The 22,771-nt window shown below is 35.5% G+C and overlaps 1 protein-coding gene across 3 annotated transcripts; it reads left to right on the top strand.

Annotated features, from left to right (window-relative positions):
* Positions 1 to 846: 846 nt before the first annotated feature.
* LOC137250442 (uncharacterized protein CG5902) lies at positions 847 to 18,971 on the top strand. Of its 3 annotated transcripts, none has more exons than XM_067783250.1 (4): positions 847 to 1,073; positions 4,122 to 4,820; positions 16,152 to 16,468; positions 17,791 to 18,971. In XM_067783250.1, the coding sequence occupies exons 2-4, from the start codon at positions 4,522 to 4,524 to the stop codon at positions 17,973 to 17,975; spliced, it is 801 nt and encodes a 266-aa protein (XP_067639351.1). In that variant the 5' UTR covers positions 847 to 1,073; positions 4,122 to 4,521; the 3' UTR covers positions 17,976 to 18,971. The 3 variants fall into 3 exon arrangements, with proteins under 3 accessions (XP_067639351.1, XP_067639353.1, XP_067639352.1); XM_067783252.1 differs by lacking the exon at positions 847 to 1,073 and adding an exon at positions 1,105 to 1,546; XM_067783251.1 differs by lacking the exon at positions 847 to 1,073 and adding an exon at positions 1,105 to 1,550.
* Positions 18,972 to 22,771: the final 3,800 nt, after the last annotated feature.

The raw sequence follows: 22,771 nt of genomic DNA, 5'->3' as shown, positions 1-22,771 counted from the left end.
CCATTTTCAAGCGACGAAAACCATATAAAAAATAAGTTTAAAAAATGAAAAAGAGAGCATTTCAAAGCTTCATGCTAAAAGAAAAAAAATCGAAAATAATATTAAAAAATACCACATACCAAATACTACCAGTGGTTAGTGGTGATTCATTTTTAAATGTGTTTCCGCATGAGGAATCCGCGCTTCTGTTGTTTTGTTATTTTCTGAATTTAAATTGAACATTCTGAACTCGAATTCTTATAAAACTATTTATTTTAAATAAATAAGAAACACTTATGCTTTTATCACGTATAAAATTAAAAACGTAATGAAATAAAGTAAATAAAAAGCAAAAAGCATTGTTTCATTTTTGGCGGAATATAACAATGGTCATTTATGATAGTATAACAGTCAAACCTGATTTCTACAGCAAACTATCATTTATGACACTTTTTGATAGTTAGAGTGTCAGCAGTGATCCAGGAAAAGGAATGAGAGTGAGCAGTACGGCTATATGCTTAATCAGTAGGCCATGTTGGTGTATAAGAAGGAGACAAAAACTCACACGTACACAGTTGTTTACATCACATATGCGCAAGTCCCCTTAAGTTTGTGATAGAAAGTTTGTATGAGGCGCTGATCGTTAGGCTGAAATTGCTGACAATCAGATGATAGTCATATGATAGTCAGTATTCTTGTAGGGTACTAAACTACTGGCACTGTGTATGAAACAATATTGTACCGCCTATCCCAAATTTTGAAAAATATGGAGTAAAAAAGTGACCTTCAAAAATATTTTATTTTTTCAAATGCAACTCTAAATCGTCTCCCAAGCGACCCTGCTTACACTGACATTTGTAATTTTTTCAATATTCGTCACTCACACACTGCGAACGACGCAGATTTTGCGAGCGTACGATAAAAAAGTGTTTTGGCATTATTTTCTCATATTTTTACCAGTTTCGTTTATGTGCGAGTGATCCAAATTTTAATCAAACAAAATTCATGATAAAAGTGCAATGAGTTGGTGTGAAAAACGACGGGAAGAAAAGCAATTTGTATGGGAGTAGCAGCAGTACCAAGCAAAGAATAATGTATGTGCGTTGGTAGAGTATAAAAGAGAAACTGATAAAACTTAAAGAAAGAGTAGTAAGGGTAGAAATTACAAAAAAGAACAAATGTCATGTAAAAGTAGTAGCGATACATAGAATGAAAGAAGTAATTATGACAAACAATGTGATTGTGCTGTGAAATCATAAATAAATAAAAATAAAACAAGAATTATATCCGCAAATACAATGACTGCCAAAAATTACTGGACTACATGAACAACCCAAGCAGAGTTTCGGAAGATTAACTGCTTTTTATGCGTTGAACTAGGTGTAGGCGTTGGAGGTAACGTGAGTGTAGATGAAGGTCAAAGCGAGTGGGCACCTACATAAATCCACTGACTAACGCCAAATTGCTTGTACCTCAAGCATTGCAGTGCCAATGGAAGATATAGTACATCCCTACATATATACGTAAACAAAGCATCGGAACAACAGAGCTAAGTTTACCTACGTCTGTACGTACGTATGTGTATGCAAATGCATTTTGTTGATTTCACCAAGAATAAACCTGCAGCTCTTTGTGCGATATTACGTATTGCATATATAACTATATATATTTATTGGTTGTTACAAAAGAGTCATTGAATTGAACGAGCTTACGATCAGTTCATAGTCGTACACGGGGTCCAAAATTGAGGAAGGCCCGAAGGCCTTGGGGAGTGTTATCGAGTTGATGGTCCCTTGCCGGATGCAAATCCGGTACGTTCCGGTACCAAGCCCGACCATCTCGGGAACCATAAATCCAGTTGCTCCTTAACCCTTTTTCATTTTTATTGAATTATTTTGTCTATATTTATTTAATACAATTAAAAATTCTGTATTCTATCAAATTAAAAGCAGAGCTTCCATGACAATAGGATCAATTCTTATCCCGGCAAGGACTTTCGAAATTGTTGCAGAGCCCAACTGGCTACTGCAGTGAAAGTCACAGTAGACTGTTTTTGGTGTAAGAACAACAACGAAAGTTTCTTTCAGTTCCCTGTTTTTCTACACGTTATTAAGCAATGTTTTTCTTAAAGATCTAATTGTCAAACAAAACGTCAGTGCTGCAAGAAAAAGAGGAAGTCCTGATGTCCAAGTTCTTCATAGAACTAGGGAGTGGGGAGGCGTGATGACCTAGGCGGTTCATAGTGGTCATAATAAATCGTTCCCGCGATGGTCGGTAGGATACCTTAGTGGTGCTTGTTACCAGAAGTACCGGATCAAAACTCGACAAAGGACCATCAACATAATACTCCCCAAAACTTTCGTAGAGTGTCTTTATCGCTATAACGACAATAACACTTAGTTTTTACATAAAGAAGCGAGTGTGGCAGCCGGTTGTATGTACCGGAGCGACTCTGGATTTTTCACGAACAAGGGCTGTCATTTCAGTGTACACTGCTACAACAACAACAAGGCGATATCCAGGATCCTTGTGATCATATCCGCTCATTCGCACTCCAAAAAAATATAAATCCTTTTTAAATTGGTTCTAACGCTTCTTAAACGCAGCATACAATAAAATGCCGATGATGGACACACAATTTATGTTTCCAGGAAAAGGGTCGCATAGTTAGGCGTCTAGGAAGAAATGCTGCATTTCATGGAAATTCAAAATACTTCACAACTTTCCCCTAACAGAGTTGTCTCTCGATAGTGGCAAGCTCTAAGAAGTGTATTTCTGTCATAAAAATGCTGGTGTCAGAAATGTTTCTTAATCTCTTCGGAGTCATAAAGCGACAAATTATTGAAACCTTCGCCAACAACAGGATGGTGAAAAACATAAAAATACCTTTGAGACTAAAGAACACTTTCAAAATGTTGTGAGCGACAGTCCTTACCTAGAAATGATTTCTGCCATTGGAGCTTAATACTTTTTGTTAAGCTAGAGACTATAAATTGGGTTTCGTTAAATTTCTTTATTGACGTGTTTTGCTTGCCTGTTCTAGGCTGCCTAGAAGGGTAAACGAGAAGAAAGGAGTTGGGTTTTGCCGAGCCCACCGAAAAATAAAGTTTTAATTAAACACAAGTAAGATATAACTTCAAGAAATGTGCATTACCTACATGAAGTTCTGCCCCTCTTTTACATGCTGTTTTCTACTCCAGTGCATTCGTTTGTTGTATTTATAGATGTATTTAATTAAAATTACACCATTTGGTCGAGATGGGTATACTGCTCGGTAAACTTGGTGCACCAGGTTAGAACTTTGTAGGCTGAAACTTTCTTTACTACATATATCTTTTAAATACTCCTGTGAGCTAAAATTAATCATCTTAGTTTGGCATTATCTTTGGAACTGAATGTTGGTAGAGCAACATACTTATTGATGATGTGTCTAGAGACTGCTACATGAATTTTCAGATTGGTTCCGAATTGATCTCGAACTAGCCTGGTTTTGCTAAAACTCGTTTATAAAGTGACTAATATGGGCCTTGTTATTATATTATATTAATATTATAATTATAGATATTAAGAGGTATTACCTAAATGTCCAACCCTACTCCATAAATAAGCAACGGAATAACGCAGTGAGTTAGGGGGTTAGAATATACCCGCGGTAGGTATGCCTGTCGTAAGAGGCGACTAATATACCAGATTCAAGGGGTTGTGTAGCGCTAACCTTTTCAGGTTGCCAGCGCAATATATGTATAGCTTCTCCAAACCCAATTGTCTACCTCGCCTTCGAGCGGCTAATCCCGTTTCACTAACAGACGAGGCTCTGGCGACCCCAAGCTCTTCATGGATCTTGGGGGTGGGTAGGGAGGGATAGCCTGAAGGTTTAATGTGGCCATATAAATCGTTCCCGAGATGGTCGGGCTAGCACCTTAATGGAGCTGTGTTACCGGAGCGTACCGGATCTGTATCCGGCAAAGGGCCATCACATCAATAACACTCCCCAAAGCCTTCGGGGAGTAACCTTATCGCTACAACAACAACAGCAAGAATAAGATTATAATATCGTTAAAATTGCAAGTTGTCTTGCTACATATAAACACCTTATATCCCCTATTTAATCACATTTTTAACTAAAACTTATCTCTTTACAGGTTAGATCTATTATAGGTTCACATCAACAAGAAGTTACGCACTGCCATTAATGCTAGACATCTTAACAATACCTATATAAAATATGTCGATGTAGCTTAATAATCTATATAAATTCAATAAGTCCTTCAACAAAATAGAAACAGATTCTGATAAAAAAATCTAGTGCTTCAGAGTGCAGCTGCGTCCACACGGCAATTTATAAATAAAAGAATAGTAAATAAGAAATAGATTAAAGAACAATCTATAAGCATACAAATTGGATCGCATTTTGATTGCTTCAAATAAGTTGCCACGATCAAAGAAAATACAAATTTCCATCTAGAATCTAGATAACGTTTCATAACATACTGGATAGCAAGCAGCAAGTGTAACAAATTTAATAAAAAGCACAAAAACAATATGTCGAACAACTATCATCATCACCAACACCATAATAATTATCGTGGCTCTTCTGGTTCATCACAAATGAATGGATTGCGACCGCATCATCTGCAGAATGGCGATTGTGGTGGCGATGATGGCGATTACTATCGACGCGGTGGTGGTGGTGGATCGCATCGTCATACAAATGGTTATAGTGTAAGGCAAGTGGATAGCGTAGCGGTGCCTGACATGTGTTTGTTTTGTTTTGAGGTGCTAGATTGTGAACTAAATAATTTAGATGGTCCTGGCATACCGAAATTTACAAATGATGCTTAGTAAGTATAACGATTTTTTTATATATCATTGATTTATGAAATATTTCTCTCTTAGAAACAGGCTCACTAGTTTCCTGTTTGGGGTACAAAATAGTAAGCTTTTAAATGTGCGCTCCGTATATTGTCTTGGTAGCAAAACGCTCCCAAAACCTTCGAGTAACACGTCCACATATTTTTATCAGAAACCACATTTCTTTTCACTGTGGTTCTATGCTTTTAAACGAACTATCGACCTACTTTACAACTAAATTATATAGGGATTTCTCCCCAGAGCTTTTTATGAAATTTTTGATCTTATTCGAAATTATTTTGTTACATTTATGAACTATTATGATTAAAAAATTATCGCGTCTTATCTTTTTCTTTCTTGTACCGGAAGTATCGTCCCATCTTTATTTTGCAGTCTTACTAACTTAACACTATTATTCTTATTGCTATAGGGCTACCCTCTAATAAGTTTATACTACACTTATAAAATAAGCTTATACTACGTTTACAACCAATCCTAACAATGTATTGATCGCCTCCGATCATATGTACAAGTATTTTAATGTATGTTTATGCCAATGAATCAGTTACTACATCCTCTTCGCCCATGTCGCCACTGTCGGGTTTACCTACCCACCTCCAAATACGGTGGGCCTCAACGACCCCGTATTATGTGAGTTAGGTCAGTTGACTATTTTCGATGTCGCGGATGAGATAGCGGTCGTTACCTAACATCTTATTCACTACATACGATCTCCAATATTGGGGTAGACATTTCTTGTTAACATCTTCGGTCGTAGCACATACTCAATCTCCAACACTAGTCCGCATGGCTTATAGGGTCCGTAAATTCCCTATCCCATTAGCTTGAGGGGAAGCAACGGCCACCGTTACATTGTCCATATTCCGTTTGGAGATGAAATCACTTAATTCTAAAGAAGTGGAACTTATTCTTCTATCACTAATAATTCGTCTCGGTCGGCTATAATAAAGAAAATTGTTTTCAAGGCCGGCAGTGACCTCTCGCGTGCTAGTGGAATTTATAGGACACAACTTCACATATTTAGTAAAGGCTTCAACTACTGCCAATATTTTTATTTATTTATTTATTAAAGTCAACACAGACGCAAAGCGGATATAAGATACAATACAAATAACAAGGAAAATCATAAGTGTAAAAACAAAATTTAAAGTAAAAACTAAAATAATAAACAATCAAATTAATTAAGTTAAATTTTAATTAATGAATAAATCAAATCAAAATTAGTTAAAATTAATATTGAAATAAAAATTGACATCTTACTTAAAAATCTTTGAAAAATATCATGCCAGACGTGAGAGTATTTCCTTACGGATAGTAGCAATCGAATACTCAAAACTAATACAGTTGTACAGTTCATTATAGCGCGAGCACCAATTGCGAAGAGGGATATATTTGGCAAAATTACGCCGGAGAATGGGTAAATGAAAGCTTGTAGTTCTCGCAGGAACAGAAAAACTCAGTCTGCTCACAAGATCAGTGGAGTCTATCTCACCGATAATCAGTTTATGAAGAAACATTACCCCAAGTAATGTTCTTCTATTCCCTAAAGTGGGCAAACTAATGAGAAGAAGTATATTTCTATAAGGCGGAATATGATGATTTGATTCCCAGTTAAGACAACGTAATGCGAAGATTAGAAACTGCTTCTGTACCGATTCAATTCGATCTATATATATGATTTTCATACACCGGGGACCAAATACAGGAACAATACTCAAGTGCTGGGCGTACCAATGATGTGTAAAGGGTCTTGGTTAAATAGGGATCATCAAATTCTTTAGCCCATCTTTTAATAAATCCGACTACACCCGATGCTTTGTTTACGATGGATGAAATATGCATGTTAAACCTCAATTTCGCATCAAAAAGAACACCTAGGTACTACAGATATACGCTCCAAGGGAGCACCATCTAGCATATAGGATTTTAAAACTGGGTTGACTCTGTGAAATGTCATTAGTTTACATTTGCAGCAGTTCAAAACTAGTAGATTTACTGAAAACCATAATTGAAATGAGTCCAAATCGGCCTGAAGTAGATCCATCGATTAATTGACCGATGATTATTATTAATAGGGCTGGAAGCACTGCGACCTTTGTGCAGATCTATTGTGCAAGTTTATTTATTGACGATATAGCGCCATCGATTTTTCGATAGGATTTGGGCTCAGGAAAAAAGTTTCACTACGCATACCCAAAAAAATAATTTTCGAGCCTGCTAAATTTCATTTTTTTGACTTTTTTTAAGTTTTTAATTTGATTGTAAAATTTTCATGTATACCCTGCCCGACCCAAAAATGTCCACTTAAAACGGCGATAACAATTTTTTGAAAAAAAAAAAAAAATACGAAATAACCTTAGGTAAGTCATTTATAAAGAGGGTAAAAAGTAATGGACCCAAATGGCTACCCTGAGGAACACCAGAAGTGTGCTTCCGATTTGAGTTCATAAATGGCAAAGGGGCGAAATGATTTTAAACAGTTTCTAATGAATGTTTCCACCTTTGTTCTCATATGTGGAAATCAATAATATATGTCTAGCTTACTGTCTTATCAACGGATTGAGGTCCCAGTTCCTTGTTAATCACACGCATAAGATTTGGTTCCATTTCAGTAGGTACATACACTCTTTTCTTTCCATCAGGTTTTATCTTATGTATTAATTAGATTAAATTACTCAACGACTCCTTCGGTTAGCCGACTCCTCAAAGAAGAAACTAACCTCGTCCCTCTCCTGTGCTTTTTGAATCAGGAACTCTATGTCAGTAATTAGTGCTATGTTGGATCCTATAATTGTAATTCTCTAATTCGACAGCCCACCCGGTGATTACTCCGAACATTAAGCCATTCAGTGGCTAAAAAAAAAATTGTCATTTCTTCTCAAGAGCTCCGTAACTCTAATGCAGTGGAATATAGGGCATCGAAATTAACGCCAAAAAATGTAAGTAATCCCAGCCTTTTTTTTCTACAAAAAGGCGTTCGATAACACTCCCCAAAACCTTCGCGGAGTGTCTTTATATCCTTTGCCGGATATAGATTCGGTACGTTCCGGTAACAATCACCATTATGATATGACTGTAGGATAAATATTTTAGATATTTTTAAATATTATTTTTTATTGAAAAATGAATTTAATTTCCAGCAGAACAATATCAAGAATGAAAATTTTTGAAAGCAAAAAATTCAAGATTGAAAATTAGAACAAATACATAAAATATTTAAAATAGAAAAAAAGTTGATATTATTTAAAGTTATTACAAATACCCTACATTACTCCCCCTTCCAGAGATAAATTGTTATATAAATTAAACGTTACTTTCTTTTTTGTTTTTGTTTTAGTAAAGTGTGCAAAATCCACCATAGCAGGTTTCAAACGATCAATAGGAAAAATTTTAATTTCATTATTTATTTCTATTTTAAAATTTTTAATTCCTTTTTCAATTACTCTATAAGGTCCCTCGTAAGGATGTTGTAAAGAATGTTTGTTTACAACCCGTACGAAAACAAATTGACAATCTTCTAAATTTTTAGGAACATAAATTCCAGAAGAATTTTTATGCTGTTCAAGATTTGATTTAAAATTTCTAAAATGTTCACGTAAACTGCTCAAAACATCTGTCGAATTTGTTTTCTCAGAAGTTGAGACAACGAGTTCACCAGGTAACCTTAAATTTTGACCAAAAACCATTTCAGCTGGTGTAGCTGAAATATCTTCTTTAAAAGTTGATCGCAAACCCAAAAGTATTATTGGTAATTCTTCGTACCAATCTCTAATCCCATTCCTAGCCATTATTGAAGATTTTAACTGTCTATGAAAACGTTCCACCATTCCGTTAGCTTGAGGATGGTAGGGAGACGTTGTTATGTGGTGACTTCCAAGAAATTTTGTCAATTCCGAAAACAAATTTGATGTAAACTGAGAGCCTTGATCAGTAGTTATATTACATGGAACTCCAAAACGCGAAATATATTCACTGAAAAATTTTCTTGCAATATTTGCCGAAGAAATGTCTCTTAGTGCATATGCCTCAGGCCAACGAGAAAACCTGTCAACTATAGTAAAAATATAACGATGTCCTCTGGAAATGGGTAAAGGTCCTACAATATCCAAATGAATATGCTCGAATCTACCTTTTGGTACTGGAATTTTGCTAATAGGTGATTTCGTATGACGAATAACTTTTGATTTCTGACAATTTAGACATTCCTTGGGCCATACATTTATTTGTTTATTCATACTTGGCCAAAAAATACCTTTTAACTATTAGTTTTCGGGTAGCCTTCGTACCAGGATGAGCAATTCCATGTAAAATATCAAAAATTGTTTTACGCAAGCTGTTTGGAACAAATGGTCTAGGACATTCTCCTGAAACTTCGCACCAGATGGTAAAATTTAGCAAAGGAATTTTGATTAATTTAAGATTTTGAAAAGTTTGGCCAGATATTAATTCATTAAGTTCAGTGTCTTGTTGTTGCTCCTTTTGTAAGATTTTAAAATTTAGATCGAAATTTTGAAAAGCATCTACCTCAAAAACTCGTGACAATGTGTCAGCTACCACATTATCTTTTCCTTTAACATATTGTATATCGCTAGTGAATTGCGCAATGAATTCTAGATGCCGCGTTTGTCTAGGACTACGTTCAGTTTTTGAATTTAAGGCGAAAACCAAAGGTTTATGATCAGTAAAAACTGTAAACTGTCTTCCTTCTAAAAGATATCGAAAGTGTTTTATATTTAAATATATTGCTAACAACTCTCGATCAAATGCACTATACTTTATCTCTAATGGAGAAAGCTTTTTGGAATAGAATCCTATTTGCTCAGATTTGCCATTAAAATGTTGTTCTATTACACCACCAATAGCTGTATTTATTTTATTTATTTATTATTACGGTCTTTAAGACCTAGTTTAGGTTAAAATAAGAGATTAAACATAAATACTTATGTCACATTTAGTGACGTACAATATAAAAACAATTTTTCTTTGAACTTACTAATATTTTCACAGTCTTTCAAATCAGAAGGTAACTCATTATACATTTTATACCCTAAATATTCAAGAGACCTTTTGGCGAACTCAGTTCTTATTCTAGGCAGTCTTATATTATTGCAATTTCTTGTTCCATAATTGTGGATTTCATGATTATAATGTATTTTACTACTCAGGTAATTCGGTAACATTCCTAACCTAAGTTGGTGTATAAATTTCAATGTGAAATAACTAACTGACTGTTTAATACTAAGCCAGTTTAATCTATTGAGCATTACAATTTTTGGCGTTCTTGGAGGACATTTTAAAATAAATCGCATTGCCTTGTTTTGCTGTATTTGAAGTTTCTTAATATATATATCATTACTTAATAGCAGAATAGTAGGACAATAAATAAAGTGTGGTTCAATAATTGAACGATATACCAATATTTTATGACTTTGACTGATATGTTTACATGTTCTATACATGAAGCCTATTTTCTGTGCAATTTTCCTTTCCAGATAAGTTACATGCTCTCCAAAATTTAGATTATCATCAATCAAAACTCCTAAATACTTAATTTTGTCTACTCTTTGGATTTCCATGTTTTTTACCTTCAGCGTAATATTATTTAAACTATTGTTACTTATGATATTAGTGTTTTTACAAAATATCATGAACTTAGTTTTTTCGACATTTAATTTCAGTTTTCTAAGGCATAACCATTTGTATAGCGAGTCCAGGTCTTCTTGTACTTTCAGCATGGCACATTCTGCATATTTTTCACTTATGATAAGCAATGCATCATCCGCAAATAGACGTATTTTACAATATTTTAAGCATCTTTTGATATCATTGATATACAATGTAAACAATATTGGCGCCAAGACCGAGCCTTGTGGTAAACCAATGTTAACATCCACCACTGATGAAACCTCCTTTCCAATTATCGTTCTCTGTTTTCTGTCACCCAAATAACTCCGGAACCATTCCAAAGCCTTTCCTCTTATACCAATTTTAAACATAACGTCCAATAGCTCAGATCTATCGACAGTTTCAAAAGCCCGTTTTAAATCCAAGAAGACAGACACCGTAAATTTTTTGTCCGCCATGTCTTCTTTCCAATCTGCAATTACCATATTCAACGCTGTTTCACAAGAATGGCTCTTCCTGAATCCCGATTGTTCTGGGATAATCACATTGTGCTTCTCTAAGTATGCCACAAGTTGATCCTTCACCACTGTCTCCATAATTTTTTCATCTGTAGGTAACGTGTTAATTGGACGTAGTTCCTCGGGTTTCATTGTATTTTTTACTTTTTCAACAGGTATTATTGTTGAAATTTTCCAGTAACTAGGTACAATACCGCTGTTTAAGGATTCGTTAATTATGTCTTTGTAGAAATTAGCAGTATATGTCATGGCATCTTTAACGACACCCTCCGATAAAAGCTTGTCGCCGCCATATTTGTTTTTAAGTGATTTTGTGATAATAATAATATCGTCCACTACAATGTCAGTAAATTTAAATGTTTCAAATGGATTACTATGATTTGCGCTTATTTCATCCCCATTTACAATTTCTTCGATGCTATCATTAATTTCAACAATACTTTGTATAAAAAAGTTATTTAGGGCATTAGCTATATCATATTCATTTTCCAGGCATTCACCGTTAATTACAATTTTAGTGATATGTTTTTTAACATCATTAAGCTCGACGAGGTCTTTTAGACACTTCCACATACGTTTCATATCGCCATTGTATTGATGCATCTACATTTAAAGAAAGCTTTGCATCTTTATTAAAATGATTTAATAATACTTTATTTGCAAATTATTCTTTAATACATTCAAAACTTTTTGTTGATGTGTCATCCCATATTAATTTTTTATCACGTTTTTTGTTTGTTCTATTAATTAAATCATATATTATATTCGTGTACTCAGCAAGATTTTGAATATACCTATGGTAATAGTTTACCATTCCTATAAATTTTTGTGCTTGTTTAATATTTTTCGGACGCTCAAAATTACGTATGGCTGCTGTTTTCTCATCGGAAGGACTAATTCCAGAACTAGAAATATTGTGCCCTAAAAAATCAATACTGCCAACACCAAAAATACATTTGCTCGGTTTAATATTTAGACCGTATTCCGACAACTTCTCAAAAAGAATACTCAAATCTTTTAAATGTTCCTGTTCGTTTTCACTCGCTATAAGCAAATCATCTATATAGGCAAACACAAAATCCAGTCCACTTATAACCTCATTAATAAACCTTTGAAATGTTTGAGCTGAGTTCCTTAACCCAAAAGGCATACGTAAAAATTCAAACATACCAAAGGGTGTCGTTATTGCCGTTTTATATACGTCTTCTTTAGCCATTGGTATCTGATGGTACGCTTTAACTAAATCAATTTTTGAAAATATAGTTTTGTTTCGAAGATTCATATTGAAGTGATGGATATGGGGCAAGGGATAACGATCAGGAACTGTTACTACGTTTAGTCTTCTGAAATCGCCACAAGGACGCCAGTCATTAGCATCTTTTTTGGGTACTAAATGAAGAGGAGATGCCACGGATGAATTTGAAGATCTACAAATTCCAGTTTTTAATAAAAAATCGAATTCGGCCTTGGCCACTTTAAATTTAATAGGATCTAAACGCCTGGGCTTAGAAAATGGTAGGTTACCTTCTGTAACTAGTCTGTGAACCGTAGCATGTTTAACTGGCTTCGAGTAATCAGGTTCCGTAATTAAAGATGGAAAAGTTTTTAATAATTTCGTATATTGATTGTCTACTGAGAAAATTTTGGGAAGAGGGACATTGCAAAAACATGAAATAGTATTGACTGAAAGACTTGTCAACGGGTCAACTAAACATTTATTTTTAATATCGATAAGTAGGCCATATTTGCTTAAAAAATCAGCTCCGATTATTGGCTTACCTATATCAGCTATTAAAAAAGTAAATGGAAATTCGCGCCTCAATCCTAAATTTATATTTAAAATTTTTTTACCATAAGTCGAAATCGTAGTACCATTAGCTGCTGTCAAAATAATATCGTTAGATTTATTTTTACACAAGAATTTAGTCACTGGAAGTACCGAAATCTCTCCCACTATCAATAAGAAAATTTAACTTGTTTTCCCTATCAAATATAAATAAGCGACGAGTTGATACCTCAAAATTTCCGTCGTTCGTCGCTGCAACAACGGAAAACTTTAGTTTGTTGAATTATTTTTAGAAAAGGCGCATGGTTGTTCACATTTAATAGCTTTGTTACCAAATTTATAATGATATCTGCAGAGCCAGTTCGGATTCTCACGCGAATTGGACCTATATCTAGACTGACTTCTAAAACGATTCCTACTTATCGAACGGGATCTAGAATAATTTTGATTAATTTCTTTTTTCATTTCTGATAATTCTAAAGATAATTTTTCAAAGTTTTTACATATTAGATTAGTGGTTTGAACCAAATTGGAAATTATTGCATTCTCGCTTTTAGAATTTTTCAAATTATTGACTAAAGCTATTTCGTTTTTGCTAACAACTTCCCAAACATTATCAGCCAATTTTAAAAGTTCATTTATATAGAGTTCGAACTCGTTAAAATAACGTTTAAATTTTTAGGAAGTTTTCTCATCCAAATCTTTTTAAGGACTTCAGAGCTGAAATTGGAGCCAGAAAGTAAGACCAGAGACCGATAAAACTCTGAGGGTTTGCGATCTCCAATCTCTGAATCAGTCAAAATCTTATCCAATTTGGCATTTTCACTTAAAGAATGCCTTTCTATTAAAATCTGTTTTAAGGCTGAGAATTTATTATCATCAGGAGGATTTTGAATAAAATCCAAAATTGTCATAATGACATCCTGAGGAAGGGCAGTGATGACATATTCATATTTTGTCGTCTCCTGCGTAATATTTTTCCTATTGAATTGCATTTCTGCATGAATGAACCATGCTTCAGGACAGTTTGTCCAAAATTGGGGAAGTTTCACTGAAGTGGCAAATATTTCAATATTTTGATTGGCGTATGGATTTACAAGATCGTTCTGAAAAACATCACCTTGTAAATCAATAAGCGAGTCATTTGTACGATGTGTTGGTGTAGACGTGTGTGTGTCACGTGGTGGCGTACGATACATTTTTAATAAACAAAAATTAAAGATCTCTGAAAAAGAAGTTTACAATTTAAAATCTAAAAATGAATGAAGTATTATAGATAAATTACAAATTATATATATATTATTTATATAAGTAATTTACAAATATAAATCGTAAAAATATACGATACAGCTCACCCAAATCATATAATATTTATTTATAAGGATCTTCTTTTAAAATATATTTTCTTGCTGTATTTATTGTTGTTGTATTGTTGATTACTGTTGTTGTATATATTTTTTACTGATTTTGAACTGACTGCTGTATTTATTGTTGTTGTATTGTTGATTTTTGTTGTTGTAATTCTTATATTTTTTACTGATTTTGAACTGACTGCTAAATTCCTCACGATATCTGCTGCTCCTTTAGTTTCACATTTGTTCAAATTGTTGTTATTTTACCTTCGTTATTATGTTGCTATATGTAGTAAACACTTTAAATGTAGTTCTAAGTTCTCTATACTATTTTATTATTTATCACATAAATATGTCCTTATTTGTTTCTATTATTTCTCTTTATTTCTGTTGTCCAGTACAAATTAAGCTCGTTAAGTAGTTGTTGTAACTATTGTAGATGTTGCATCAAAATCTCTATTGATGTTGCAATCACAGAAAATTAACGCTCCTGGTAGGATCGCCAGATGTAGGATAAATATTTTAGATATTTTTAAATATTATTTTTTATTGAAAAATGAATTTAATTTCCAGCAGAACAATGTCAAGAATGAAAATTTTTGAAAGCAAAAAATTCAAGATTGAAAATTAGAACAAATACATAAAATATTTAAAATAACAAAAGTTGATATTATTTAAAGTTATTACAAATACCCTACAATGACCACATTGAACCTTCTAGGCCGTTAAGCAATATGTTTTTTCTAAACGAGGTAGTTATATTTCTGCCATGAAAAGCCTCCGAGAAAAAAATTGTCAGTTTTAGCAGATACCATAACAAATGTAGGTCCCGCCAATTTCTGATTGTAGATAAGACGCTAACGGGGGTCATCCCCTGTGTAAAACAAAGTGCAACAACCACATTGCCAAATTCAACTGCAAATATCTCCGGACAGAGATAGAGTGGAAGTTCAAGATAGCCAATTAGAAAGGGGAGCTGCCAAAATGGATGGTGTCCTATCCCCACTTTTGTTTAACTTCTACATATCAAAGCTACCTTCGCCACCAGAAGGAGTTACTATCGTTTCCTACGCCGATGACTGTACAATAATGGCCACAGGTGCAGGCTCACAGATCGATGAGCTTTGCAACAGAATAAACGGCTACCTCCCTGAACAGTTCCTGTTGAATACCCAGAAACCTGGACATCCCAACAGACATCTGATTGATGAGCCAACACCGCCCAGAGGCTTAAGGAGTCATCTCCGTAAGCATTATGAGGAAATACGGCACCTGAGAACTCAGCCGTATGAAGCAAAAAAACACAAGCAGGTCCTCAGTGAACTCCACAAACAGGCGTCGGACCTTTATGCCAGTAATTGCCCGGTGAATCCAGTACTCAAAGAACAGTACCCAAAACTTGCGGAAGAGGAACGCACACTCCCCAGGGAAACGCGAGTCACTCCAGCTCAACTTCGGTCCGGATACTGTAACAGTTTAAACTCTTACCCATCCAGAATTGACCCCGTCATACTAAATGTATGCCCCGCTTGCAATGTGTTCCCACATGACACATCTCATTAATTGTAATGTGGAACCAACTCCTCTAACACCTCTCTCATTATGGTCCACCCCTGTTGAAACCGCAAGTTTCCTTGGACTTCCGTTAGAGGATACTGATGACAATTTGTGATCGGTCGCACCTATTGGATGGAGCGAAGCACTGCTACAACAACAGTCATACCCACCGCGGGTATATTCTAACCCCCTAACCCGCTGCGGAGTTGATATGTATCAATGTTTTCTTTATAGCGAAGAGAAACTTTTGAACCTGTTTGCCAGAAAACTTTAGAGCAACTCCATATAACTCGTCAATATCTTGCAAAACTTATAAATCTCGCAAAGCTCGAAAATTCATGAAAATTTTTTTATTTACGAGATTTGCTTGGCTACGACGCATTTTCGAGTTCGAATGAGTTGCCCTAATTATTTTTTAAATCAATCCAATGTAGATAAATAAATGTTTTAAATCTCTTACAGTCCATTATTTGTAACATGGAAAACAGGGCGTGACAAACGTTTACGTGGTTGTATTGGAACTTTTAGTGCCATGCACTTGCACAATGGTTTACGTGAATATGCACTAACGAGTGCTTTGAAGGATTCACGCTTTGCTCCAATTGTCAGAGAGGAGTTGCCCAAATTGACTGTTAGCGTATCGATTTTACAAAATTTCGAAGAAGCACACGGGTATCTTGACTGGACATTGGGTGTGCATGGTATACGTATTGAGTTTATGAATGAACGTGGCTGCAAAAGGACTGCTACTTATTTGCCGCAAGTGGCAACTGAGCAGGGTAAATTGATAAATTATATTTTGAATTTCGAAATTAGATTTATTGAGTAGGGCTGTGAACTGCATCCGGATTTTTCAACTATCCGGATAAAACGGATATTCGACTAACCGGATAGCTAAGCAAAAAATCCAGCTATCCGGATATCCGGATTCGTAAACGGAAAATCCGGATATCCGTATGTCCGGATACTGGAATATAAAAGTTGAGTATATGCATATGAATTGAACGAAGTAAACATCGAAAAATTATTCACAAAATATGTTTGTAGATTATTAAATGAACGTCAAAAATAAAAAAGCTACAATTTTACAAACATCCATAATACAAAAAATGGAGGTAGTTCCATTTAGTGTGACGTTAGCCACTTGACTTTTGCCAAATAACAATTTCACCAAAAACAAGCTACCAGATTGAAAAATTTTACGAATTTTTCTAATTTTGATGGATTTCATATTAACGAATATGACTAAATTACTTTCATGGTTATTTTAAATAAAAAAGAAAAAATGAGCCCCATGCCTTCGAAATATTTTAATACGAAATATCAGCTTAGAAAAGAAGGGTTTTAATAGGTTTTTCCAGCTCCCGAAAATTGTTTCGGTGGAAGAAACATGGATCGGAGTATGCAAACTAAGGGAATATAGCCTTCTTAAGTGTCCGTACGTTTGTGCAGAACATTTTGACAAAACATACCCGTTTGTCAATTGCTTGCTCAAAGGAGGTCTCTATAAACATGCGCGGTTCCAGGGGGGGCGGGGGGGATTTTTTTTGTATTGACTGTAATGAAGTATATAATACAAATCTACATAGTAGTTTCTTATCACAACGGATTTTTACTAATTTTTAATTTTTCATGCTTTTTTACGTTCTAGGGGGAACTTTTTTTTTAATATATGTAATAATAACGCCTTAAACAGCAACGGTATGGCAACGCTTCTGGCAAAACATCAAACATTATGAAACTTCAAAAATCCCCAAATACGTCAAAAAATTTTGAGTGGAACTACCTTCTTTTTTGTATCATGCAAACATCAACATTTTTGTTTTTTTTTTGTAATTAATGTTAAATAAACATATGTACAGCAATTTTTTGCTTTCACTGGATATCCAAAAATACGGTTATTAAATCCGGATATCCGATTAGTTTCTCAAAAGAATATTAACCGGATATCCATGCCGTCCGGATTTTATCCGTCTCAACGGATACCCGTATGGATATCCGAATATGCGGATAGTCCCAGCCCTATTATTGAGATCAAAAATCGGCTTCGCTTCGATATGAATTTTAAACTTGTATTAATGTAATTTTATTCCTCTTGTAGGTTGGGACCAAACTCAAACTATTGACTCTCTACTCAGGAAGGGGGGCTTTCGAGCAGCTATAACCCCCGAAACTCGAAAATCAATAAAATTAACACGTTATCGTTCGCAGGAAATCCAAATGAATTATAGAGAATATCGTGAGGTGTTGGACCGTCGGGCACAATATGGCAAAGTGCAATGCTAACAAACAACGAAAACACGTATGCACAGGCGACAGCAGCAGCAACAACCACCACAAAACCGACAACCAAAACTACAAATTCAGCAGAAAGTGCAGCAGCAGTCGAAGCAGTATCTTTACCCAAAACAACAACAAAATAATCAATTAAATCCAACCTCATACGGGAGGACAAAGCCACAATTTCAAAAACAGCAACAAGCAGAACCACAACAACACGGGAAACATGTTGGTGTACAACAATATCAACAACAAGAAATACTAACTAGGCAACATAATAGTTATTATCATTATTATAATGCTTATTATCTATAGTTTATATGTAGCTATATCTGAACAACAAATAATTATGTATAACGCGCATGGCTAATGCTAGCTACAAAAACAGAAATGAAAGAAAATGACAAAAGTCATATGATCAGCAGCAGGGCCAATAATAAATGCGTTTTCCAAACAATAATACATTTTAAAGACAAATTATTAAAAAAAAAAATAAAGAAAGAAATAAAAGAAAAATTATTATAATACATATTTATGTACATGCATATATGTATTTAAAGTTCAAATAATCAAGAAAACATTTTTAAAGCTAATACATAAATTACTAAAGTTTTATGAATTTATATTTAAGGCGGATGGTTACCTACAATTGCAAACATTATTTTGTCCTCTTCACGAAGATGTGTTCTAAATGCTAATACATACATACATGCAAAGAATTTTATCGGGAAATGTGTTCTAATTTGCAATAAATCTATTAAACTACAACAATTTTACTAAGCTTTCATAGTGAATAACTATGCGAATTAAATGGCCGTTTTCTTCTGTTATTTTTTCCTTTTTGTTTTTTTTTTTTTTTGAAAATATAAAAATAAAAAATATTGTGCCACCACATTATCATACGTATACACTAAAGCAGAAATATTAGATAAAGAGCTTGTAAGACGATGTACGAAAAAATAATAAATATTTTCCAATACATAAAATGTGTACACAATATAACAGTTTTTTTTATAATCAGCTGAGCAGAGCTCACAGAGTATATTAATTTTATTCGCATAACGGTAATCCGTAACGGCATAAACTAATCGAGATAGATATAGACTTCTATATATCAAAATGATCTGGGCGAAAAAAGAAATTCATTTAGCCATGTCCGTCCGCCCGTCCGTCTGTCCGTAAACACGATAATTTGAGTAAATTTTGAGGTATCTTGATGAAATATGGTATGTAGGTTCCTGAGCACTCATCTTAGATCGCTATTTAAAATGAACGAAATCGGACTTCAACCACGATATCAAAAATTTCGAAAAACCGAAAAAGTGCGTTAATTCATTACCAAAGACGGATAAAGCGATGAAACTTGTAGGTGGGTTGACCTTATGACGCAAAATATAAAAATAGTAAAATTTTGGACAAAGGGCGTGGCACCGCCCTTTTTTAAAAGAAGGTAATTTAAAAGTTTTGCAAGCTGTAATTTGGCATTCGTTGAAGATATCATGATGAAATTTGGTAGGAACGTTACTTCTATTACTATATGTGTGCTAAATAAAAATTAGCAAAATAGGATGACCGAACAAACAAGTTTTTAAGTCAAATTTTAACAAAAAATTGAATGTCTTTACAGTATATGAGTAAATTATGTCAACATTCAACTCCAGTAATGATGTGGTGCAACAAAATACAAAAATAAAACAAAATTTCAAAATGGGTGTGGTTCCACCCTTTTTAATTTAATTTGTCTAGAATACTTTTAATGCCATAAGTCGAACAAATATTTACCAATCATTGTGAAATTTGGTAGGGGCATAGATTCTATGACGATAACTGTTTTCTGTGAAAATGGCGAAATCGGCTGAAGCCGCGCCCAGTTTTTATACACATTCGACCTTCTGTCCTTCGGCTCGGCCTTTAACACGAAAACTTGAGCAAAAATCGATATATCTTTACTAAACGTAATTCACGTACTTACCTGAACTCACGCCTGCACATATACAACTAAACGCCACTCCCTTTTAAAACCCTCATTAATACTGTAACTGCAAATCCTCTTATTTGCCCTTTTGCTAAGTTCGTATCACTAAACTGTTGAATAAATATTGAATAATGGAAAAATGGACTTTATTAAAGTACTTCACAATAACACTTATTCTTTGCAGCTAGCTGGCTTAGCAACCAAACTGACTGATAGCTTAAATGAAACTGATATATTGCCCGACAGATAGCGTGCTTAACTGAAACTGCTTGTAGCGCCTCTATCGCTGGTGCTTTTATACTCTGTGATTTCCTCGTAGCATCTTCTAGGCGCTTCCAGAATTTACTTAGTCACCGCCATATAATTATAACTACAGATGCACGTATATAGCTTCTCATATGCTTGTATTTGTGAGTGACACTTCCACAATTACAATTGCATACTTTTGGGAGCATCTCAGATATCTGCATGTGTTTGTGCATCTCTTCTCTGCTGCGTGTACGTACATATGTGTAGACATAATGATTTATTCGTTTATGTAGGGATGTGACTAGGGATGTGAGTATCACTTAGTGTTGCTAACATTCGTAACACTGCCCTCCACCTAAGTCTGATCGTCCCGATCAGACAAATCTCTCGATCTAAACGCTGCCAGCATCTCCAAATGTACCACTTCGTGGTTTCCAAATGGTTTGTATGCGGTAGATGGTGTCACTGATCTTCTTCACAACTTTGTACGGGCCTTCCCAACTGCACCGAAATTTGGATGGAACAACTCTCCGCCGGTGAAGGTTGTATAACACTACCAAATCTCCCGCCAAGAAACCTTTCGAATTATTGTTCTCATCGTACCTGTGTTTCATCGTACTACTCAATACCCTGGTTCGTTCCTTCACACTCTGTTGTTTGGCCAATGAACTACTTCGTAGAGCTTGCGCTGGACGGATTTGCTTTGCATAATCAGTATCGTTCCGACTCTTCACAACAGTAGTGTGCTCTGGCTTGAAACCACCCTTGCATTCTTTCTGCGAAATTATTTCCTTCGTTTTAGTACGTCCGTTAGGGCTTTTCAATGTCAGTGTTTCTCTCACAGGTACCTTCGGTTTTGATTTGTTTGGCCCATTCGTTCCATCAACCCTTGCCCGATCTGCTGCCTTTGACTTTTGCAGTTTTTGTCGAATCTCTTTCACCAGCACTCGATTACTGCTGAACCCTTCTTCCAAACTGAAGTTAAGTGGCACATCCTGGTTCTCATAGCGCATAATCTTTCTTGGCATATCGATCCTGATGTCATGGTCAACTAAGAAGTCCACTCCCAATATGACTTCATCAGCGATCTCCGGCACAACGAATTTGTGTAAAACCATGGTTATACTTGCCTGTGACCGTACGCAATTTTGCTCCAGGTAACGGTTTTACTCTCCTGTTGACTAAATCAGATCGAATCAAGGAATGAGATGCGCCCGTATCTACAGTCAGTACACGCTCCTTGTCATCCAGCTTTCCTTCGACGGCAAGGCTGCTCTATTTTCCTCCAATTTGCGACACAGATATCACAAGACATTCAATAGCTGGGGTAAGTTTTCGTTCTATACATCTGACACGCTCTTGCTCATCTCCTCCAACTTTACGTTTACGGCCACCCACATTGATGGAACTATTAGGACCAAGATCGCAATGACGTGCAATGTGACCGGGCTTCCCGCATTTGAAGCATTTGATAACTCTTTCACTCCGCTTTTGCGATCCTTTCAGCGCCTCCAATATTGCGTCTACCCACTCTGGCCTTTCTACTTCCACACGGCGTGCTTTGAAAACTGGCTTACACAGAAGCGACGCTGCTTCCTGAATCAGAGCTTGTGACACCGTTTCTGCGAATGTTGGCTTTGGGTTTGCGTATGTAGCTCGCTTTGTTTCGACGTCCCGTATGCCATTTATAAAGCTCTGAATTTTTACCCTTTCAGTGTATTCCACGGGTGCGTCCGCATTTGCAAGATATGCCAGCCTTTCAACATCCGACGCAAACTCTTGCAATGTCTCACCAGGCTTCTGGAAGCGGTTCAGCAACTCCATTTGGTATATCTGTTTTCTATGCTCGCTTCCACAACGTCTCTCGACAGCGGCCATCAATGCTTCATAGCTGTTCCGTTCGTACTCTGGAATAGTCTGTAAGATTTCGGCAGCTGGTCCTTTCAATGCTACGAAGAGTGCAGCAACTTTATTTTCAGCATTCCAGTTGTTCACTGCTGCGGTCTTCTCAAACTGTAGTTTAAAGACCTGGAAAGGAACAGAATCGTCGAAGGATGGTGTTTTTACCTTAGGATTACTCGCTGAAACTACTGGGCGGTTCAATTGTAATTCCTGGATCCTATCTTTCAAAGCATCCATCTCTGCCTCTATTTTATCCTGTCGACCACTGAAGCCTTCATGAAACTGGGTTAGTTTTTCTTCCATATGCGCTTCCAGTTTCGATAATATACGGACTTCCTGCTCTTCTAGTTGTGTGGAGATCTGAGTTGATATCTGTGCTGAAATTTGTGCCGACATTTCGGAAATACGCGTCTCCTATGCTTCAATCTTAGATGTTATGCGTATCTCCTGCGATTCCAGTTGAGATGACATTTGTGACGACATTTCTGAAATGCGTGCCTCCTGTGCTTCCATCTTGGATGTTAAACGTGTCTCTGCGATTCCAGCTGAGATGCCACTGTCGATGTTTGAGCAGTTATTGAAGTCAATAACATGTTCAAGTCTGTGCTCGTAACTGTCTGCGATGTTTCGTTTTTCTCTTCAATTTTTGTTGTTGTCTCGTCAACATCAAGATGAA

This window comes from Eurosta solidaginis, chromosome 4 (genome assembly GCF_040869045.1).
Source record: "Eurosta solidaginis isolate ZX-2024a chromosome 4, ASM4086904v1, whole genome shotgun sequence".
In the NCBI taxonomy this organism is placed as follows: Eukaryota; Metazoa; Arthropoda; class Insecta; order Diptera; family Tephritidae; genus Eurosta; species Eurosta solidaginis.
The sequence above is the reverse complement of the archived record's forward strand: the minus strand, read 5'-3'. Positions and strand labels throughout refer to the sequence as shown.

Coding starts and splice junctions, on each gene's coding strand:
- LOC137250442 (XM_067783250.1), top strand. CDS start 4,522: ATGTCGAACAACTATCATCATCACCAACACCATAATAATTATCGTGGC. Junction 4,821..16,151: donor AAATTTACAAATGATGCTTA/GTAAGTATAACG, acceptor AATCTCTTACAG/TCCATTATTTGTAACATGGA. Junction 16,469..17,790: donor GCAAGTGGCAACTGAGCAGG/GTAAATTGATAA, acceptor TTCCTCTTGTAG/GTTGGGACCAAACTCAAACT.